Source organism: Physella acuta, unplaced genomic scaffold, assembly GCF_028476545.2.
Source record: "Physella acuta isolate Inbredline_101_S28 unplaced genomic scaffold, ASM2847654v3 ptg001323l, whole genome shotgun sequence".
NCBI lineage: Eukaryota > Metazoa > Mollusca > Gastropoda > Physidae > Physella > Physella acuta.
This window is the reverse complement of record NW_026732838.1, coordinates 37,519-56,185: the sequence shown is the minus strand read 5'-3', so window position 1 is coordinate 56,185 and position 18,667 is coordinate 37,519. Positions and strand designations below refer to the sequence as shown.

At 37.2% G+C, this 18,667-nt stretch overlaps 1 protein-coding gene across 1 annotated transcript in view; it reads right to left on the bottom strand.

The window, feature by feature from the left end:
- Positions 1 to 667: 667 nt before the first annotated feature.
- LOC131958383 (forkhead box protein A1-B) overlaps positions 668 to 18,667 on the bottom strand; it is a 36,162-nt gene continuing 18,162 nt past the window's right edge. Inside the window, exon 2 of the mRNA XM_059323396.1 lies at positions 668 to 1,925. Coding sequence (XP_059179379.1) covers positions 1,795 to 1,925 — 131 coding nt within the window. The 3' untranslated portion in view covers positions 668 to 1,794. The remainder of the gene's footprint in view (positions 1,926 to 18,667) is intronic.

Genomic DNA, 18,667 nt, shown 5'->3' with positions numbered 1-18,667 from the left:
CCAATATAAGTATAAATGTACATTGATTTCACACAAAAATTGACATATTCCAGTTGTCTTCTATACAGTCTATAAATATTTCCTTATTGTGATTCTTATATATACCTACTTATATATCTATTTGCAGATGCACATTGGTGTATTAATTGAGATTGCAGTTATACAGCAAGGGACGTCTAGAATTTAGCACAATTTTAATTTTTTTAAATTTTTCTAATATTTATAAACTAAAGCGATACACACAATAGCATTTATTTCTGCAGCAGAAAAAACGATGTTAAAAAAAAAAAAAAAAAAAAAAACAACTTTACTAACGTAACACAATAAAAACGTGTTTATTGGACTAAAGGTTACACCAATAAAAAAAAAATCATTTTGAAAGCTTTTTTATGAAGAAGGCCAGTTTCCTTGTTTTTGGAAATGTAAAATATATGGCATATTTTAAAATAAAATTTTAAAAAATTAGGTTTACAAATTTTATTATGACGAAGAACTTAATGCGAATCCATCTCTTTTAGACGAATTTTCTAACAAAAAATCAGAAAGCATACCGATTAAAAATATTTCTTAATGCTATTTTTCATTAATTTCCTTTAATGTAAATCTAATTTTAACTTCTGAAAAAATACTAAAACAGAACAGTTTCAAATCTTTAAAAAATATATATATACAAAACAATGCGGTAACTAACTATAAAGTAACGCAACATTTAATAACATTTACAAAGATATTACTGTACTTATATACACACAAAGTGAATACAAATTTATATGTATAGTGAACGCTGTAGCCATAAGTAAAATATATGTACAATTAGCACCATAAAAGTAACGCATATATGTACACTTCGCATGCGTCATGACCTTTGATTAAAGCAGACTTTAATAGAACAGAAAACTTTATGGAACAATAAGGCACATAAAATATGAAATTTTCTAAGATTTTAAAGCCTCGATTCGATAATAACTTATGTACATAATCTAAGGCAAATGTAAAAAAAATCCAATATAGAAGGCACATTTTAAATAAAAGGTTGCAGTTTGTCCACATATTTACGTAATCAGCCGTATATTAATTGCATTGCCAAGAATCTAGTGTATAAAAACAACAAATCAAATTGCCTCTTCTGTACAAAACTAAGTAGGTTATTTCACTATCAAAGAATGTGTCCATATACAACAACCTACAAATTGTCTTTGCTAAGCACCAGTACCCACATATAAGGGACTTATGCTGAAATTAATGTAATCTTTAACCTTAAGTCAGAAGGCAAATATTTTTAAAAATCAATACACATATCTTTCTTACATTATGAAATTTCTTATTTATTAAGCTAATTTTGCTAAACATAATTTAAATTGCGAGTTTTCAAAACTAACCCTCACAAAACATTGACGTGAAGAAACCTAGTTTATCTAGACAATTCAAATGGTAATTCTAAAATAGAAATTAAGCTCAGGTTACAAAATCAAAAGTTGCCATTATAAACTAATTCCATTCAACACTTTTATTTGTATAAAGTAGACTATCCATAAAGCATTTAAAATAAAAATAAAATGTTATGACTAACTAGTCCTAAAAAAAAGTTAACATTCTTTGCTGAAATTGAAGTTTAAAACACACACAAAACACAATGTTAAACTTGTTTCCGTGCGCATTGGTAAGCAACATGACGTTTCTCTTTCAACCTGTTTTAGATTTATTTATATATCATAGTCTTTTAGTGTACCGATGGTGTCCAGTTAATAATCCTTCTGTTGGATAACTGAGCTGCGACTGTGTCCTAATGAGTACCTAGCATTTGTCGTAGTAGGCTGACGCTTGCATCGATGCCGTCGTCATCCCGGGGGCGGAGCCATAAAAATAGGACGGTTTCCGGTCACATGGTGCGTGTCCAGGGTATTGCTGACCTTGAAGTCGTAGTGCTAATGAGGAGAAAAAAAAATAAGCAAAAATTAAAATAAATTAGGTGTTAGAAGATATTGGGTTTTATAAAATCAATCGTAAATTTGTATGATGTTGTGAAAGTGTCATGTGCCGATTCAAGTTTTTATTTCTCTTCTTCATGTCATTTGATGTTACGTCGTTAGATTCTACAGTAGTGCTTCCTTCCAATGAACTTCCGCTTTAAACATTGTAATAACTACGATAGCGAGACGCGTTTTAATATTTTGTTCTGGGGCTAATATTTTATTATTTTTAACAGCTGTTTTAGTAATTCCATTTTTTAAATATATACACAGATTAAGCAATGACGTTTTTTCAAACTTTCTATTTTAAAAATTTCTTATAACTGATTGTTAACGGTCTATGGGGCAAGTGAAGTAGATTTCACTTGTTTCTGTGACCTCGGCATATGAAGAGATATGCACTATGCCCAGCCGCCTTTACTTTCCCTAAAGTGAATTAGGTACCCATCAGAGTTAGTCTTAATATGGATGATCAGGAAAAGGTAAGGGATTTGGGGGGGGGGGGGTCGAGATTAGAACCCCCCTTTTGCCAATCTTTTAAGATCATTACGGCAAGGCAGTTTCAAATTTAGCCCGTTTCGAGTTAAACATAATGACCGACCACTATATAACCTGAGCTCATTCATAAAAGGTCCCCTGTCATTGTTCTAGGGCCAAAACGTGAAATATTTAGTTACACATTTTAAAAAACATCAAAAGATTCGATAGTAAATAAAACTATACAATTATTAAACTTAAGCTTAAACAATTGTGAAATGCTAATATTGTGGTATTATTTAACACCACGTATAGGCCTACTAAATTATTTAAAAGTTATTTAGACTATTAATAATATATTTTATTCTTTTTTCCACACCGTTAATATTTTACAAAGTATATAATTTAAAATATTTAACCATGACGAATACAAATTTTTTATTTGTTCTTTATTTTCCTATTGGGCCAGCACTATTTATAGATTTATTTTCATTAATGAGTTGATGCTAGCAAGAAATTAGTAGTAATTGAAAATATACAATTACTTATATATAATTTTAAAATGTCACAAAGTACTTCATTTACTTTTTAGAAAACCCATTTTGTTTTAAGTTTTTTTTTTGTAAAAACATAAGGGCATTCCAGGTTTTCAATTCAATTCATAGTTTAAAAAATATAATAATCAATAAGTATACCAAAAATGGAACGATTAAAACAAAATTCAGTATGTGCACTAAGTCTTATTTTATAAGTTTCAAAAGAGCGTCTTAATGTCAGAACAGTAAACAAAAGTGTAGGTGTCACTATCATGAAAGTTGTTTTATGCATATATATATATATATATATATATATATTTAACCTGACATATGCAGATATGTTAATTACTTATACAACTCTAATAACTGTATTACTTTATAGATAAATCTACCAGGTCCCCAGCTTGCTGAAGTAAGTGAAGTAAGGTTTATTTTACTGACATTTCTCCTTTTTTTCTTTTGCATGAGAAGTAATTTTTCTTGTTCGCTTAACGTTAATTTTTATCATCAGCTTGTGCGGACAGAGATTTACATTAATTATACATCTTTTTTTCTGACACGTACTTTAAATTTTTTTTATTAATAATGGTCTTTTTAAAAAATAATTGCCCCATGCATTACAGCGACAGTTTATCTTGCTATGTGTACACTTCAGTATTACAGTTTTCATCATCCGCTTGTGAGGACCGATACAGATTTACAATAGTAATACTTCTTTCTGACATGTACTTTCATTTATATATAGATTGTTTACTGATACAAAGATCTTATACAAAACGTCTAATTACAGTTTTATTTTTAAACCTGAAAATGCTAATGTGTAATTAAATGGTGATGAAGGGAATTTTTTTTAATCGGCATGGTGGGTAGAGGGGGTTTAGCTCATACGTAGTGCTAAAATAAATTTGGGATTAAAGAAAAATAACATTATAAATTCAGCAACCTAAATGATATGTTAAGTACAATGAAACACATGAAATCAAACATTCTTCATTTTCAAACATCTATATCTATAGCAGTCCTCCAACAGTTTTTAAACAAAAAAATTTAAAATAAATTATTTTAATTTTATAGATTCTAAATTCTAAATAGTGTTTTTTATTTATTTTTATTTTATTTTTTTATAGATCCTAAATAGTAATATTTTATTTTGCAGTATTTTTTTGTACAACGACGACGTCGATGGCAAATTTATAATAAAAAACTGAGATTACTTATTTGAAAACATTAAATCTAAAATATTGCTATAGCTTTTCAAATTCAAATACAATCCATTTTAAGTCTTACTGAAAAGAAAGTAGAAAAGTGAAATATCTAATTTGTTAAGAAATATTTTTTTAAAAATATCATTATTCAATAAAATAAAGATGTTTATTTTATTTAATTTTTTAAACGTAATTATTTCTTGTTTTTGGTTGTGTTCATTTAATCTCTTATCGTTTCCCCTAGTTCAACTGTAGATAACTATATGGGAGATAATTCCTTGCTTTCTTAAATAAATAAATTACTTGTGTCTTTCCTATAGCGGCATACATTCTCACAATGGATAAAGATTTCAAACTATGATTTTTTAATCGGGAGAGGGAGTTATTATTAGGATTATGTGTATTTAAAGTATAAAATATTATTGGTTCGTCTTTTCTAAATTCAGCACAGAGTTAAGGATGCTCCCCTGCTTACATTAGCCGAGGTAAACAAGATATAGATTTCGGTCACTCGTCTACAAATCCTTACAATTTATTGAGCCGGCTGTTTTATTTATACGCTCTTCTATAGAATAAAGTTACACTTTTTGAGCGGTCCATTGGGCAGATTATGGTTTATCTGTTTCTGTGTTCTCGACATCTGAAGTATAGTATATTCAGTACTTTACTCAACATTCTCTACTTTCCATGATTCAGGACCCATCAGAGCTGGTTGAAATCAGGGACATCCTACAAATTCGTGGCCGGGAACCGAACTCAATTCTTTCGAGTTGGCAGGCAAGCGCTCTATAATCCTACCACACCGTCCCCAACCTCCTTTAGGTAGAAAACATAAAATAATATTTATAGAGATGACTGTAGACGGCATACAGTGGTATCATAGCGAGCAGGAGAGATTCGTTCACCGAGACTTTTGAACAATCTTTTAAAATATTATATTCGCCTTACACCGAAACTTGTGAACAAACTTTTAAAATGTTATATTCGCTCCACAATGAAACGCTATTATTTACAGTTATTTTAAACAGTAGTGTATTATTATTTTTTCAAAGATAATCATTCATTTTCTCCTTTTTTTGTTCATTATTACATAAAAGCTTGTTATTAAAACGTTTTTTATGAAATAAAAAAAAATTCTTTTTGTTTGTATCAAAAGTATTGCTTTTAGAAAAGTTGGTTAAGCCCACTATTCTCTAACGTGTTATTTATTGGGGGGGGGGGGGGGTGATGTGGGAGGGGAGGGGTGATGTAACACTTGCTTTTTATGGTGGGGGTGAACAGCTAGACATAGGGATAGTTGTATATAGAACCGCCAAGTGAGGTATAGTATTACACTTTTGTATTTTAATGTTTTCCATTCAGTGTACGATCCATATGGTACCATACGGTAGAACAACGTCGACACCACACACTGACCGCGGTTAGTTTTCGTGAGCTCCTTGCTTGTTATGATGTCCAAGACACTGTTGTATTACACCCATTAAACATTAACTGGGAAAACAACAAACTGCCATCACGGAGCACATACACGCCCTAAAGGTTAAAGACACAGCACGGCGTTAGGGTACACACACACAGGCATTGAGCACCAAGACGTGTCAACTACACCACCCCCACCAGCACCACAGATAAATTTAACGGAACCTGCCGGACTACGGTTCGCGATTGACCCCTCCATCTGTTGTGAGACAGAGCCAACACTAAGACAAACTTAACCCCCCCCCCCCCCATCTATACTAAGTACCGCTAGGAATTTTCTGTTTACACACGACTAATAACTCTTCCAACTCCAGAAACTGAGTTATCCCCCAATCCCATTAGCTTTACCTAAGTAGTCGCCCTTTTCCAGAAACAACAATCAATTGTCCGAAAATTATTGACCATCACTGTTTACACACCCATTCAGATCTTCCCGGAAACCCCCCACCCTATCTCCCCTACTGTCTCCCCTTTTTTCTTCTCCCACCCTCCCACCCATTTTTCTCCCCACCCCCCTACTCCCACCACCTACAGCTTGATGAAACCGCTGGTAGAAATAAAAAAAAAAAACCCGTTCCTCAAATCATTGAAAATTTTTTCGTGGCATTTCCGCTTATAGAAATCAGCTCTCCGATTGGCAATCTGGTCACATCCGGTTGCCTTCTACCACCGCGTGTTTCCTCGCGACGTCTGCCGACAGAATGAGCAAACTGGAGAGTATTACCCGGCTTGGGTTCGCAGCTGAGCACGATCCACGCTAAACAGTCCGAGGCGAGTGAGCGATTTTCCCATACCGTGCCGGTCCAGACGACATTAGGGAACGCGCGAGGGAAAATATCAGAAGGTCGAAGTTTGAGGGACAAATGAGCCCCACGTGGGGGCGGCAGACCCCCACAACGTTACATGTGCTCGCCAGAGTAGCGGCAGGCAAGATGAACTCGACCCGCATGAAATGAATAGTCGGGGAGAGAAGAAGAAAAAAAGCCCCCACTTCGATTCCCCATCGATGTGCCTTATGAGAGCTAATTGAACGCGAGACGCGCAACGCCCTCTCACCACACTCCACACTTGCGTGTCTCGCGAACAACGGTATGTCTTATTTTCATTGAAGTTTTGACGCTCCTATTGTAAATAGCAATGTCAACATTGGATTTCGTGGCGTTTCGGCTATATTTAACCCACGTCATGGCCAATTCTACACATGCATGTTAGGATGTGTTTACAACCTTAGCAAGTCGTCCGAAATAGTTTTCTCTTTTTTTCCTCAAATTGTTGCTGTTAATGCAATTTACAAACGCCTGACAATCAGAAAACGGTGTTTGAAGAATACATTTTAATGAGATTATTTTCCGCTAAAATTTTTGCAGTAGATGTTACATCATCGCACGTGTGAACCACATTAAATATATACTTCAGTACACACTTATACTAATGTAGGCTACATGTAATATTTGTTTACAATGCGACTAAGTGAAATCCAGTTTCGCAGGCAAATAGTTTTTTCATTTTTTAAATAATTTTTTAGTCCACCTTTTGAGCCTACAGACAACTTAATTTGTTCAAGATAAAATATTTTCATGACTGCGATATTCAATATCAATCAATATTATTTCAGATATCTTTCTTTTTATTATCAAAACAAGTTCTACGCATAAGAAAAAAAAATCGTGCTCATTTTTTTTTCATGCAGCCAATAATGGCTATTTTTGCATGTTTTAGAAGCTTTTGTTCCGTTGTTATGATTAAGCTTAAGTTAAGATTACATTTAAAAAAAACTCCTGTCAGATCTTTCAAGTTAAGCTCATCTATTTTAATACTTAAGCGTTAAAGTATCTTTCGATTAGTTCTTTGCCTGCCCGAATTTATTTTCATCAAACTTCCGGAGCCGCATTACTGATTGAAGTTCGATACCAATACTATCGCAATGTCATCTGTATCCCAAAATCTGCCTACTGTGCTGACTTCTACAGATTCTAGGCCGATATTACACCTCCGCCTACAGCACGTAAAAAAATGATAATGATCTCATAATTAGGATAAGCACAACAAAGCACACGTTTTTGTGTTATACGATTCAAGATGTTACACACGCACATATGCTATGTATCCATATGTGTTACATATATCTGTATGAGTTACACCTGGGCGGGTCTCCTGTTCTATGTCTGCAGTCTCAAGTGTTCACGGGCTCCATTGGAGAGGGAGGTAGAAAAGGGGAGAGAACTTTTGGTATATTTTATCTCGATACATGGCAGCCATAACGGTGAGTGATGGCGGCTGGTGTGTATTGCTGCAGCCCGAGACGCATTTCCGATCTTTAGGCAAGATGGTATCGTTAGCTCAGGCATCTATGGGGGGGGGGGGGGGTTGCTGGGGTGGCAGGATGGTTGGGGTGTCATGTTAGTGGGGTGTCATGTTGGAGGGGTGGTATTTAGGTGGTGTGGCAGGTTGGTTGGGTGTCATGTTTGTGGGGTGTCATGTTGGTTGGGGTGTCATGTTGGTGGAGGTGGTATTTTGGTGGGGTGGCAGGTTGGTTGGGGTGTAATGTTAGTGGGGTGTCATGTTGGTGGAGGTGGTATTTTGGTGGGGTGGCAGGTTGGTTGGGGTGTCATGTTGGTGGGGTGTCATGTTAGTTGGGTGTCATATTAGTGGGGTGTCATGTTGGTGGGGTGTCATGTTAGTGGGGTGTCATGTTGGTGGGGTGTCATGTTGGTGGGGTGTCATGTTGGTGGGGTGTCATGTTGGTGGGGTGTCATGTTGGTGGTGTCATGTTAGAGGGGTGTCATGTTGGTGGAGGTGGTATTTTGGTGGGGTGGCAGGTTGGTTAGGGTGTCATGTTGGTAGGGTGTCATGTTGGTGGGGTGGTAGGTTGGTGGGGTGTCATGTTGGGTGGGGTGGTAGGTTGGTGGGGTGTCATGTTAGTGGGGTGTCATGTTGGTGGAGGTGGTATTTTGGTGGGGTGGCAGGTTGGTTAGGGTGTCATGTTGGTAGGGTGTCATGTTGGTGGGGTGGTAGGTTGGTGGGGTGTCATGTTGGGTGGGGTGGTAGGTTGGTGGGGTGTCATGTTAGTGGGGTGTCATGTTGGTGGGTGTCATGTTGATTGGGGTGTCATGTTGGTGGGGGTCATGTTGGTGGGGTGGCAGTTTGGTTGGGGTGGTAGGTTGGATGGGGTGTCATGTTGCTGGGGTTGTCATATTAGTGGGGGTCATGTTGATGTGAGATGTAATGTTGATGGGGTGGCAGGTTAGTGAGGTGCTGAGTTAGTGGAGAGGCAGTTTGGAGGGGTGTCGTGTTGATGGGGTTGCAGGTTGGTTGGGATGGCAGGTTGGATGGGGTGTCATGTTGCTGGGGGTGTAATGTTGTTGGGGTGGTAGGTAGGTTGGTGGATTGGAAGGTTGGTGGGTTGGCAGATATGTGGTGTATCACACGAGAGATGACAGGGTAGCGGTGTGCAAGTCAGATGGTTACCACAGTGGGGTTGTTGTTGATATCGCCATGACGTCACAGTGATGATTAAAAACATTAACAATAATTTTTTAAAATTAATTTTATTTGAACACAAACTACACAGTATTTAATTGCTTGACCAAATAAAACTATTATATTTCTCTACCTAAGACGTTAGCTCGAAATGTCCCCTGATTTGTTTATTTACAATACTTTCTACTTGTTCTACTCCATCATATTTTTATATGTTTAACTCCGCATGTTAGAAACGTCATAACAGACCTTAGTTAAAAAACACTAGACATGCCTTGCAACCTCCTGGGAAGCACCTTAAGCACCCTTATACTATCAGTATATATATATATTTAAAAAAAAAGAACGAACAATGGGGCGCCGCCCGAATCTAGACCGCAAGTGGAGTCAGACTATAGAAGTCCTCCACTTGATTCGGGGCGAGCTCTTCCATCCACCGAGGGGAGCTCGCTCTTCCATCCACCGAGGGCGCACTTTAAACCGATCTCCGAGCGAGTACTGCCCTCGAGCGCGCCCTACTCACCAGCCACTTTACCCAGCCCTTTGTTCCACCCTCAGCCTACTTGAGACGCATCGTGTGTGGTAGGTCCCAAGTCCCGAGTCCCGACCAGGGGGGGGGGGGGGGGACTAACGCACCTAGCGGTCCCGGACTTGTTGCTGGGGGTTTGATCCCCTGGACCCAGCCAAATTAACGACGGGGGTTTTCGATGCATGGGACTAAAAGATATTTTTTCGCTCGAGAGATTTGGAAAGGTCAGGGGTTAGAGCGTCTTAAGCAGGCAATTAGAACTCACTTGAGCGTTGCGTAGCCCCAGAAAGGTTTTCTTATTTGATCTAAATCATTTCAGCGTCTCGTGTTGTTTTGTATTGAAAATAAAAATATAAAAGTACTGTATCGTATTTTATTATTTAGGCGCACAGTCGTCGGTATTATTTTAGATTATAGACATAATTTCGTTTACGTAGCGGTTTGGCTGTCGGACTAACCCGTGATTTCTGATCGAAGTTTGATAACTTTTAATACCACTCTAAGACTGAAGTATACCCCCGACCACACATCACTTACAAGTACCAGTACCTTCCTGTTATGGCACGAGGTGGTCGAGTGGTAGTTCACTCGAGTACCATTCTGATAGTGTCAAGTTCGGTTCGCGGGATCGGATTGGTGTAGGTCCTTGAGTCCACTCAGCTCTGTTGGGTACCTAGCTCGAGTCGGGGAGGTAAAGTGGAATCTGCTGGGAATAACGTCGGCCACACACGTTCGCTCGGTGTGCTGAGGTCGAACTAACAGTAAACCCTATGTTGTAAGGTACGTGTTGAACCCGAGACAGGCACGAGAATAGGATTTACACAGCAGGTAGTCCAACCATAGCCACGAACAATCACATGATTGTTTTGCAGGGGATGTAACTCTCAATTCAGACCTACATATTAGCAGTTAGGTTTATTTAAAAAAAAATATAGTGGTATCAATTAACAAAGTTACCTTAATTTAATAAGAACGGTAGTTGAACTATATTTACGAACAGTTAGCAGGGTATTGTAACTCTCAATTCAGACCTACATGTAAGGAGTGAGGTTTCTTTTTAAAAATATAGTGGTATCAATTAATAAAATTATCTCAATTTAATAAGAACGGTAGAACTATGTTTACGAACAGTTAGCAATCTCAATTCAGATCTACATATAATCAGTGAGGTTTATTTAAAAATTATAGTGGTATCAATTAACAAAGTTATCTTATAATTTAATAAGAACGGTAGTCAAGCATATTTACGAACAGCCACATGATTGTTAGAGGGTATTGTAACTCTCAATTCAGATCTACATATAATCAGTGAAGTTCATTAAAAAATCTAGCGGTATCAATTTATAAAATTATCTCACTTTAATAATATCTAATTAATTAAGAGTTTCACTTTAAAGTTTGATTATTTTGAAAAGCTCGTTTGTAATGAGTATTTTAGATAGATAGCTGTTTATGAGTCGGGGGTGGGGGTGGGGGGTGTACACACAACCCACTTTGACCTATAGTTCATGCATCCATGACTCTTGCTCCACCCCCGACCGACGCCCCAGGAGAATAGAAGTTGTTTCTGGCTCAACTGTAGGGTACGCATTTTACCCCGTGCTTGGGGGAAGGGGGGGGGTGGCATTTGAAACTTAAGTAGGGTGGTGGGGGGATATTGTAAGAGTATTTAAAACATATATTTGATATTAAATCTACTATTTTTCCATTTCGTCTCTTGGAAAAAGGTGGTGGGTGTGTTCTAGGGGTGGAGGGGGGGGGGGGGGGGAAGACGCAAACACCAGGGGAGACGCATGAAAGAAACACGGATAATACGAGACAGACACACTAATCCTCTCCAACGGCATCACCACAGACTCTTCATCTAACCTCAGCAGGGCTGAAGATATATTTTTTAAATCCTACGATAACCTGTTCTAATAACCCATTAAAAACCCACCAGACAATAGCCCAGATTAAGTCTCAATTATATTAACGGTTGATTACAAACACCACTGCAGTTATATTTTAGCACCGTACCCACAAGATGTGTTGTGGGGTGTGGGGTGAAGGGGGGTGTAGATGTGGGTGGAATTCACATCTCACTGTACCTCTTGTTCAATAAACCACAAAATTAAGATCCCCCCTCCCTCTCCTGTCACACTATAACTCTTTTAGCCTCCAAAATAAAAATTAAAAAAAAATGTAAAAAAAATATTCTTCAACCTGACTTGGAAATCAAAATTAGCTACATTAGGTTTGTCATGTCAGGAGTTTCGCCCCTTTAAGCAAATATTTTGGAACGTGTAAGGCAACCCCATTGAGGCGTCACCAGCAAGGGAAGACAACTCCTGACGGGTAACTACACGGTCTAACTAGTTTCATTTACCCGTAAACGGGTGCACGAGTCGCCCCTAAGACAACGAATGCTATTTTTTTTCCATTACGTCTTATGTAGATTGGGCGATTTGGTGAAAGGAATTTTTTGTGTACTAGCAAGAAAATAAAGCTATTTGGATTATTTTCATCCCAGTCAAAGTAACGCACTAAGGTCGAACGGTGGTAGATTCAAGAAATTATTCCTGGAATTTCCAAACGGACACTTTTAGATTGGAAAAATACTTTATTTTTTTATTTTTTGTAAAGGTAGAAAAGTTTAATATTAAATTAAGTGGGTCATAGCATCATGCACTGATAGTCCTATATCACCTTGCGTGTATTATATTTTTTTATAATATATAAAATGTTATAGTTTTTACAGGTGCTTGATAAATAAACTATATTTAGTCCCGGCATCACGTGATATCTACATAAAAACACAAGGCTGGTGAGTCTGGCTAAACTACATAGGCTACAGATCTATTGAAGACGTTCGGATAAAGTCGTTTACATTCACTCGACAGTGGCAAAAGTTTATCGAACGTTTAAAATTTGTGGCTTTCCATTTTGTCGTCTGAAATAATTTTAAAAATCTTACAATGTTAGAATACTCAAAAGTTAAAGACAATCACGATTTTATTACTAGCAATTATTTTTAATTTGTTAGGATACTGTTTTTATTATTTAATATTTATATTTGATTTTTTTATTGAATATTTAAATTTCATTTTTATTATTGAATATTTATATTTTATTATTTTTATTATTGCATGTTTATATTTCATTTTTATTTTTTAATATTTATATTTTATTATTTTTATTACTGAATATTTATATTTTATTTTTTAATATTTATATTTTTATTATTTTTATTACTGAATATTTATATTTTATTTTTTAATATTTATATTTTTATTATTTTTATTACTGAATATTTATATTTTATTTTTTAATATTTATATTTTATTATTTTTATTACTGAATATTTATATATTTTTTTTTAATATTACAGCTGACAGGTAGAATGCATTGTGTTGTCATAGAAACGATGCGATAGTTAAGCATGTATCGGGTTTATGTGTTATACAAGGGTCAATCGACGATACAATAATGACATCATTTAACACTGTAACATGGGTCTATATTACCGGTAATAAACTATAAACTAAAACTACGTGCTTATGTTAACGTTAATCACAACACTGGCGCTAATAAATAAACCAACAAAAACTGGTATAACAAAACAGCTAACAACCTAACACACCTCTATTTGGGAGAGTCCGCTGTAGGACAGTGATCAAAGAAATGCTGATTCATCATACCCATTTCTGTGGTGTAAATTGTATGATAATTTTTAAAATGCCCGATTACATAACGTGTTTTTATTTACTGCCCATATACGGCGTGACCTCTGAACTTATCGTGACCTGGATGTGCTACTGACATGATGACGTGTGCACATCTTGGCCGAAAATCTTTTCTTTATCTGTCTGGCTCCTGGGTGTAGCTTTAGGTGGCAGAGATTAGGGTGTAGCTTTAGTTGGCAGAGATTAGGGTGTAGCTTTATTGGGGTGTAGCTTTATTAGGGTGTAGCTTTATTAGGGTGTAGCTTTATTAGGGTGTAGCTTTATTAGGGTGTAGCTTTAGGTGGCAGATATTAGGGTGTAGCTTTAGGTGGCAGATATTATGGTGTAGCTTTATTAGGGTGTAGCTTTATTAGGGTGTAGCTTTATTAGGGTGTAGCTTTATTAGGGTGTAGATTTAGGTGGCAGATATTATGGTGTAGCTTTATTAGGGTGTAGCTTTATTAGGGTGTAGCTTTATTAGGGTGTAGCTTTATTAAGTTGTAGCTTTATTATGGTGTAGCTTTATTAGGGTGTAGCTTTAGGTGGCAGAGATTAGGGTGTAGCTTTATTAGGGTGTAGCTTTATTAGGGTGTAGCTTTATTAGGGTGTAGCTTTAGGTGGCAGAGATTAGGATGTAGCTTTATTAGGGTGTACCTTTATTAGGGTGTAGCTTTATTAGTGTGTAGCTTTATTAGTGTGTAGCTTTAGGTGGGTGAGATTAGGGTGTAGCTGTAGGTGTAGCTTTAGGTGGCAGATATTAGTGTGTAGCTTTAGGTGGCAAAGATTAGGGTGTAGCTTTATTAGGGTGTAGCTTTAGGTGGCAGAGATTAGGATGTAGCTTTATTATAGTGTAGCTTTATTAGGGTGTAGCTTTAGGAGGCAGATATTAGGGTGTAGCTTAAGGTTGCAAAGACCAAGAGATAGTTTTATTTTTTGTTGAAGCGGTCAGGGTGTTCGCCTCACCCTACCCACAATATCGTCTTCAGCATGCTATGGCGTCCCTAGGTTGGGTGCGAACAGCACCCCCACACACAGACTTCAGCCCTGTAACGCTACTGCGTTTAGAGAGTACCCAGACTATTGCGACGCCCGGCAATGTTAGTGTACTAGATCGTTAATTTGATATCGCCGAGAATAAAAGCGTCCATTAAGTCAGTGTTTTTATTTTCAAAGGAGAGGAAGGGAAGGGGGTGGGGTGGGGGTGGCTGCAGTCACAGTGCAGAGAAGTGTATTGAATGAAAACAACGAGGTGAAGATCGTATTTCTGGGCCTCACACACAGGCCGATCCTCCCTAACCTCCCCACCCATTTTACCACTGAAAACCACTCCTCATGCAACCTATTTCCCACTCTACTCATTGCATTATGAGGTACTATTCGAAAGACACTCAAAATCTATTTATAAAAATAGGAATATTTTACATTTAACGCTTCATGCGAATGAAAAAGATTAATACTTTTTACATACACAAAAATTATTTGAGTTTTTTAATTACTCCATTTGCCCCGATTACCACCCTTTGCTTCTAAGTTAGCCCACCCCGGCGATCAAGCCGACACAGCAGGTTTTGTTCACGTACTAGCAAGCGGCCGTCCTAGAAGTCACTGTCAAGAATATCCCATTGACACACGTTTAATTGTGATAACACTTCCCTGTTATTTTTACAATCGGAGCCCCCCACCCCCCACCCCCTTTCACACCGCCATTGCGGGCCATCGTCCATGTTATTCCTCGCCCCAAGTCGGATTTTACGTTTCTCAACGGGGCCGTTTTTCTCCCCCTTTTCCCGCGCTTGTTATTTCGGCCTACCCCACTCGGGACAAACGTTAGAATAACAGAAAGGAATATCACAACGAGGCTAGTTCTGCGGGCCCCCAGTGCCACCGTGTTTTCTTGGATTGTCAGGTATTCTCGGCTGATGTAGTCCTTTAGTCGAAGTAAGCTCAGGCGTAGGAAGAAAGGGGATTTTTATTCCAAATGTAGATGTCAAATCAGGGAGATTCGGGGTTCCAAATTAGCTGAACTTCAAATTGTTTCGATAAACATTGCGTGCGCATATCCTGCAGGTTTTAAGTATAGTCACTGGTATAGAAAAGTACGTATAGTAATCGGCGTGGTCGGGTCGGTAAAGCTCATGGCTGCCAAACCGGAAAGTCCCTAGTTCGGATCCCCGGGCAGATGTGGCTGGATAGCTGGGGACAGCAACCTTGAGTCCTAGTACTGAATTGTGTTGGAGCGAATCCCTTTCAACGGTACACGTAAGAAAGAAGAAAAAAGGAAGAGATTACATTTTTCATTTTACATTTTCAAATTGAATAAAATCTTCGTTGCCAAAATGTAAGGGACTCGAATGTTTTTCAATTCAACGATGGACACATAGTTGGTTTATGTGTCCTGGAATTATTGTTTTGAAGTGTGCCATCTTCTGTCATAACATATATGCTGCTGTAGTAGTGAAGGTAGAGGATAGTGATCTACCCTAGGCTTTAGATCTAATGACACCATAGGCCTTTATCTGTGCATACTCGAGAATTTTATAACATGCCTGGATTGTTTGTATAGCAGATTACGTTGAGTGATTTCGATTTTTACAAACTTTTTTAAAGGATACAATATTAATGTCAGTCTGGTTGTCAGTCTATTTGTCAGTCCGTTTGACCGATCATTTTTCAGTCCGGCTGTCCGTCTATTTGTCTGACTGATTGTCCGTCCATTTTTCAATCTGGTTGTCCATCTAGCTGTTTAACTATAGCAGCTGACGTTACATTGCTGGCCGTCGACAGAAATACATTGTTCCCTAAATGCCCAATACATATTTTTTACTCTGGGCACCAACCGAAAACTTTACAAACACAATCACGTGCTCTACCTCCCAGCCACTCCATCCAGCCAAGTTCAAGGACAACCAATGTTTTTGTTTCCTGTGAAAAAGAGATAACTTCTCCACTACGATAACGTGTGTTTTCCGGAAGTTGAGAAAACCGAGCATGCGCATACTTCCGTCTGGAATCTTAAAACTCATTTTTTAAACGCGTTTACAAAAACAAATTTAAAAAAAAACAATGCGAACGTCATACAATGATACACTAAAAAAATAAAATAACAAATGTTAAAATGGATTTCCCATACACCCCGGGAGTAACCAACACACCATTCAACACAATAACATCGGCACACTCTCGCGGAGGCCCCGTCCCCGGGAACTCGACCGCCGTCTCCATCTTTCTCCACCGGCCACGAACAACAACAAACCCCAGTCACAGATCGCCTCCCTGGATCTCCCGCATGACGTGGCCGCCCGTGCCACACCGCTATCAGCAGCTTTAATCACAAGAAAAATGTTTTCCCCAACTTATCCAAGTCTCACTGCTCACCCACATAGAGTTTATTTTATGATTCTCGCGCGTCCCTGTGTTCGCTTTAAGTGAGTATTTAATCGGGGTGTGATTTTTATTTTAAACGTTTTTATTTTTACTCGTCTTAAAGCAAAAAAAAAAAAAGTGAAAGCGTTTAAAATGGGCATACGCTAATGTCTATCATGGATTCATCTTTAATGCAGTGGTTCTTAACCTTTTTGGAGGTACCGAACCTCATCAGTTTCATAATGCGCATTCACCGAAACTTTCTGAATAGTTGTGTCGTCTGCACTGACAAATCATATGAGTCGGATGTGTGTCTTGACCTCCGCCGAACCCCGGAGACAGACTCACCGAACCCCTAGGGTTTGATCAAACCCAGGTAAAGAACCACTGTTTTAACGTCAAATCTATGACTTGTTAAATATTGGTGTTTGCATTCGAGAATTTTCCCTTTTTATCCTTAATAAATGCATTTTCTTGAAATGTTCTCGTGAACCTTCTGTATATAGCATATGCTGTTTAATTAGACGTTTTTGTTATGTGTAGTTTCTGAATAGTCCTCGTACGGCATATTAAAATGATAGTTATGTATCAATAGTTAGGCCTACTGTGAAACCCTGAATCTGTATATTGAAAAGTAAAAATTATTTACAATTTCTATGAAGTCGTGTTTTGTATATGAGAACTACTTGTGAAGTTTTAGTTTCTTTATCATCGTTAAGGATTATTCTGACAATCTGTCGTTTTGTTTATTTTTTAATCATTTTTCTGGGATACAATAACAATATATTATAAGTTGTTTTATGGGATTCAATAAGAATGTTTAGTTTCTTCTGTGTAATCTTCGTGGGGTAAAATGATAAATTATCACAATGGTAATTTTTATTTACCACTAATTGGTCGCAATGATAAACGATTTGAATGCGTAATGTTAAGATTTAAAAAAAAAGATACCTCCATAATAAGATTGTCGTAGATAGCTGAATGCACGATTTTTTAATACTGCAAGTGTTACAACCCGCATATTTACACAACAGAAACATCAGAGAAGTAGTGATTTACCAAGAAATAAGAAAAACACAACCTGAATTTCATGTTTACATTATTTTTTTTTTTGCAACTCAGCGAAAAGGACATAACACGCCATTGGTACTATAACATTTTCAATTTTACAATACATAGTACGCATATACGCTAACGCGGGAACAAATATAAAAACTCTTTGAAACTGTGTAAAAGTCGGAGTTGACATTAAACTTGTTATTTCTGATACAACACATTTGCCACATTGTTAAAAAAAAAAAGACACCTTTGTTTACTAGTATCTCCTTCAACGAGATCTCGCGCGACATCTCGTTGAAATCACAACTGATTGACCCACTGACGTATGCTTTTATTTTTCTGACCCGCCCTTCAGAGGTGGGCGTGGTTTCATGGCATTCCTGAAATAGCTACAGACACAGCCCTCTGTGATGAGTTGTTATTAATATGAAGGGTGAGTATTGTGTGTCGCGTGGAGGGTCTTTGGTAAACTTTTGGAAGAATTTGTGCTGTCTGACTGTAGACTCTTTTTGAATATACATGTGAGGTACTAGTAAAGATTCCTCTTTAGACCTAGCGATCCATTGGGCAGATTAACTCGATTTCATATGTTTCTTCACCTCGGCATATTAAGGGGTAATGTGGTCAGCACTATTATGCCCATATATATATATATACACACACACACATACATACATATATATATATATATATATATATATATATATATATATATATATATATATATATATATATATATATATATATATATATATACATATATATATATATATACATATATATATATGGACCGTTCATAGACGGGATAAGCGGTTAGTTCTAATCTAAAATAGTTTCTCTATTAAAAGCTTTATGTTTAAGAGGC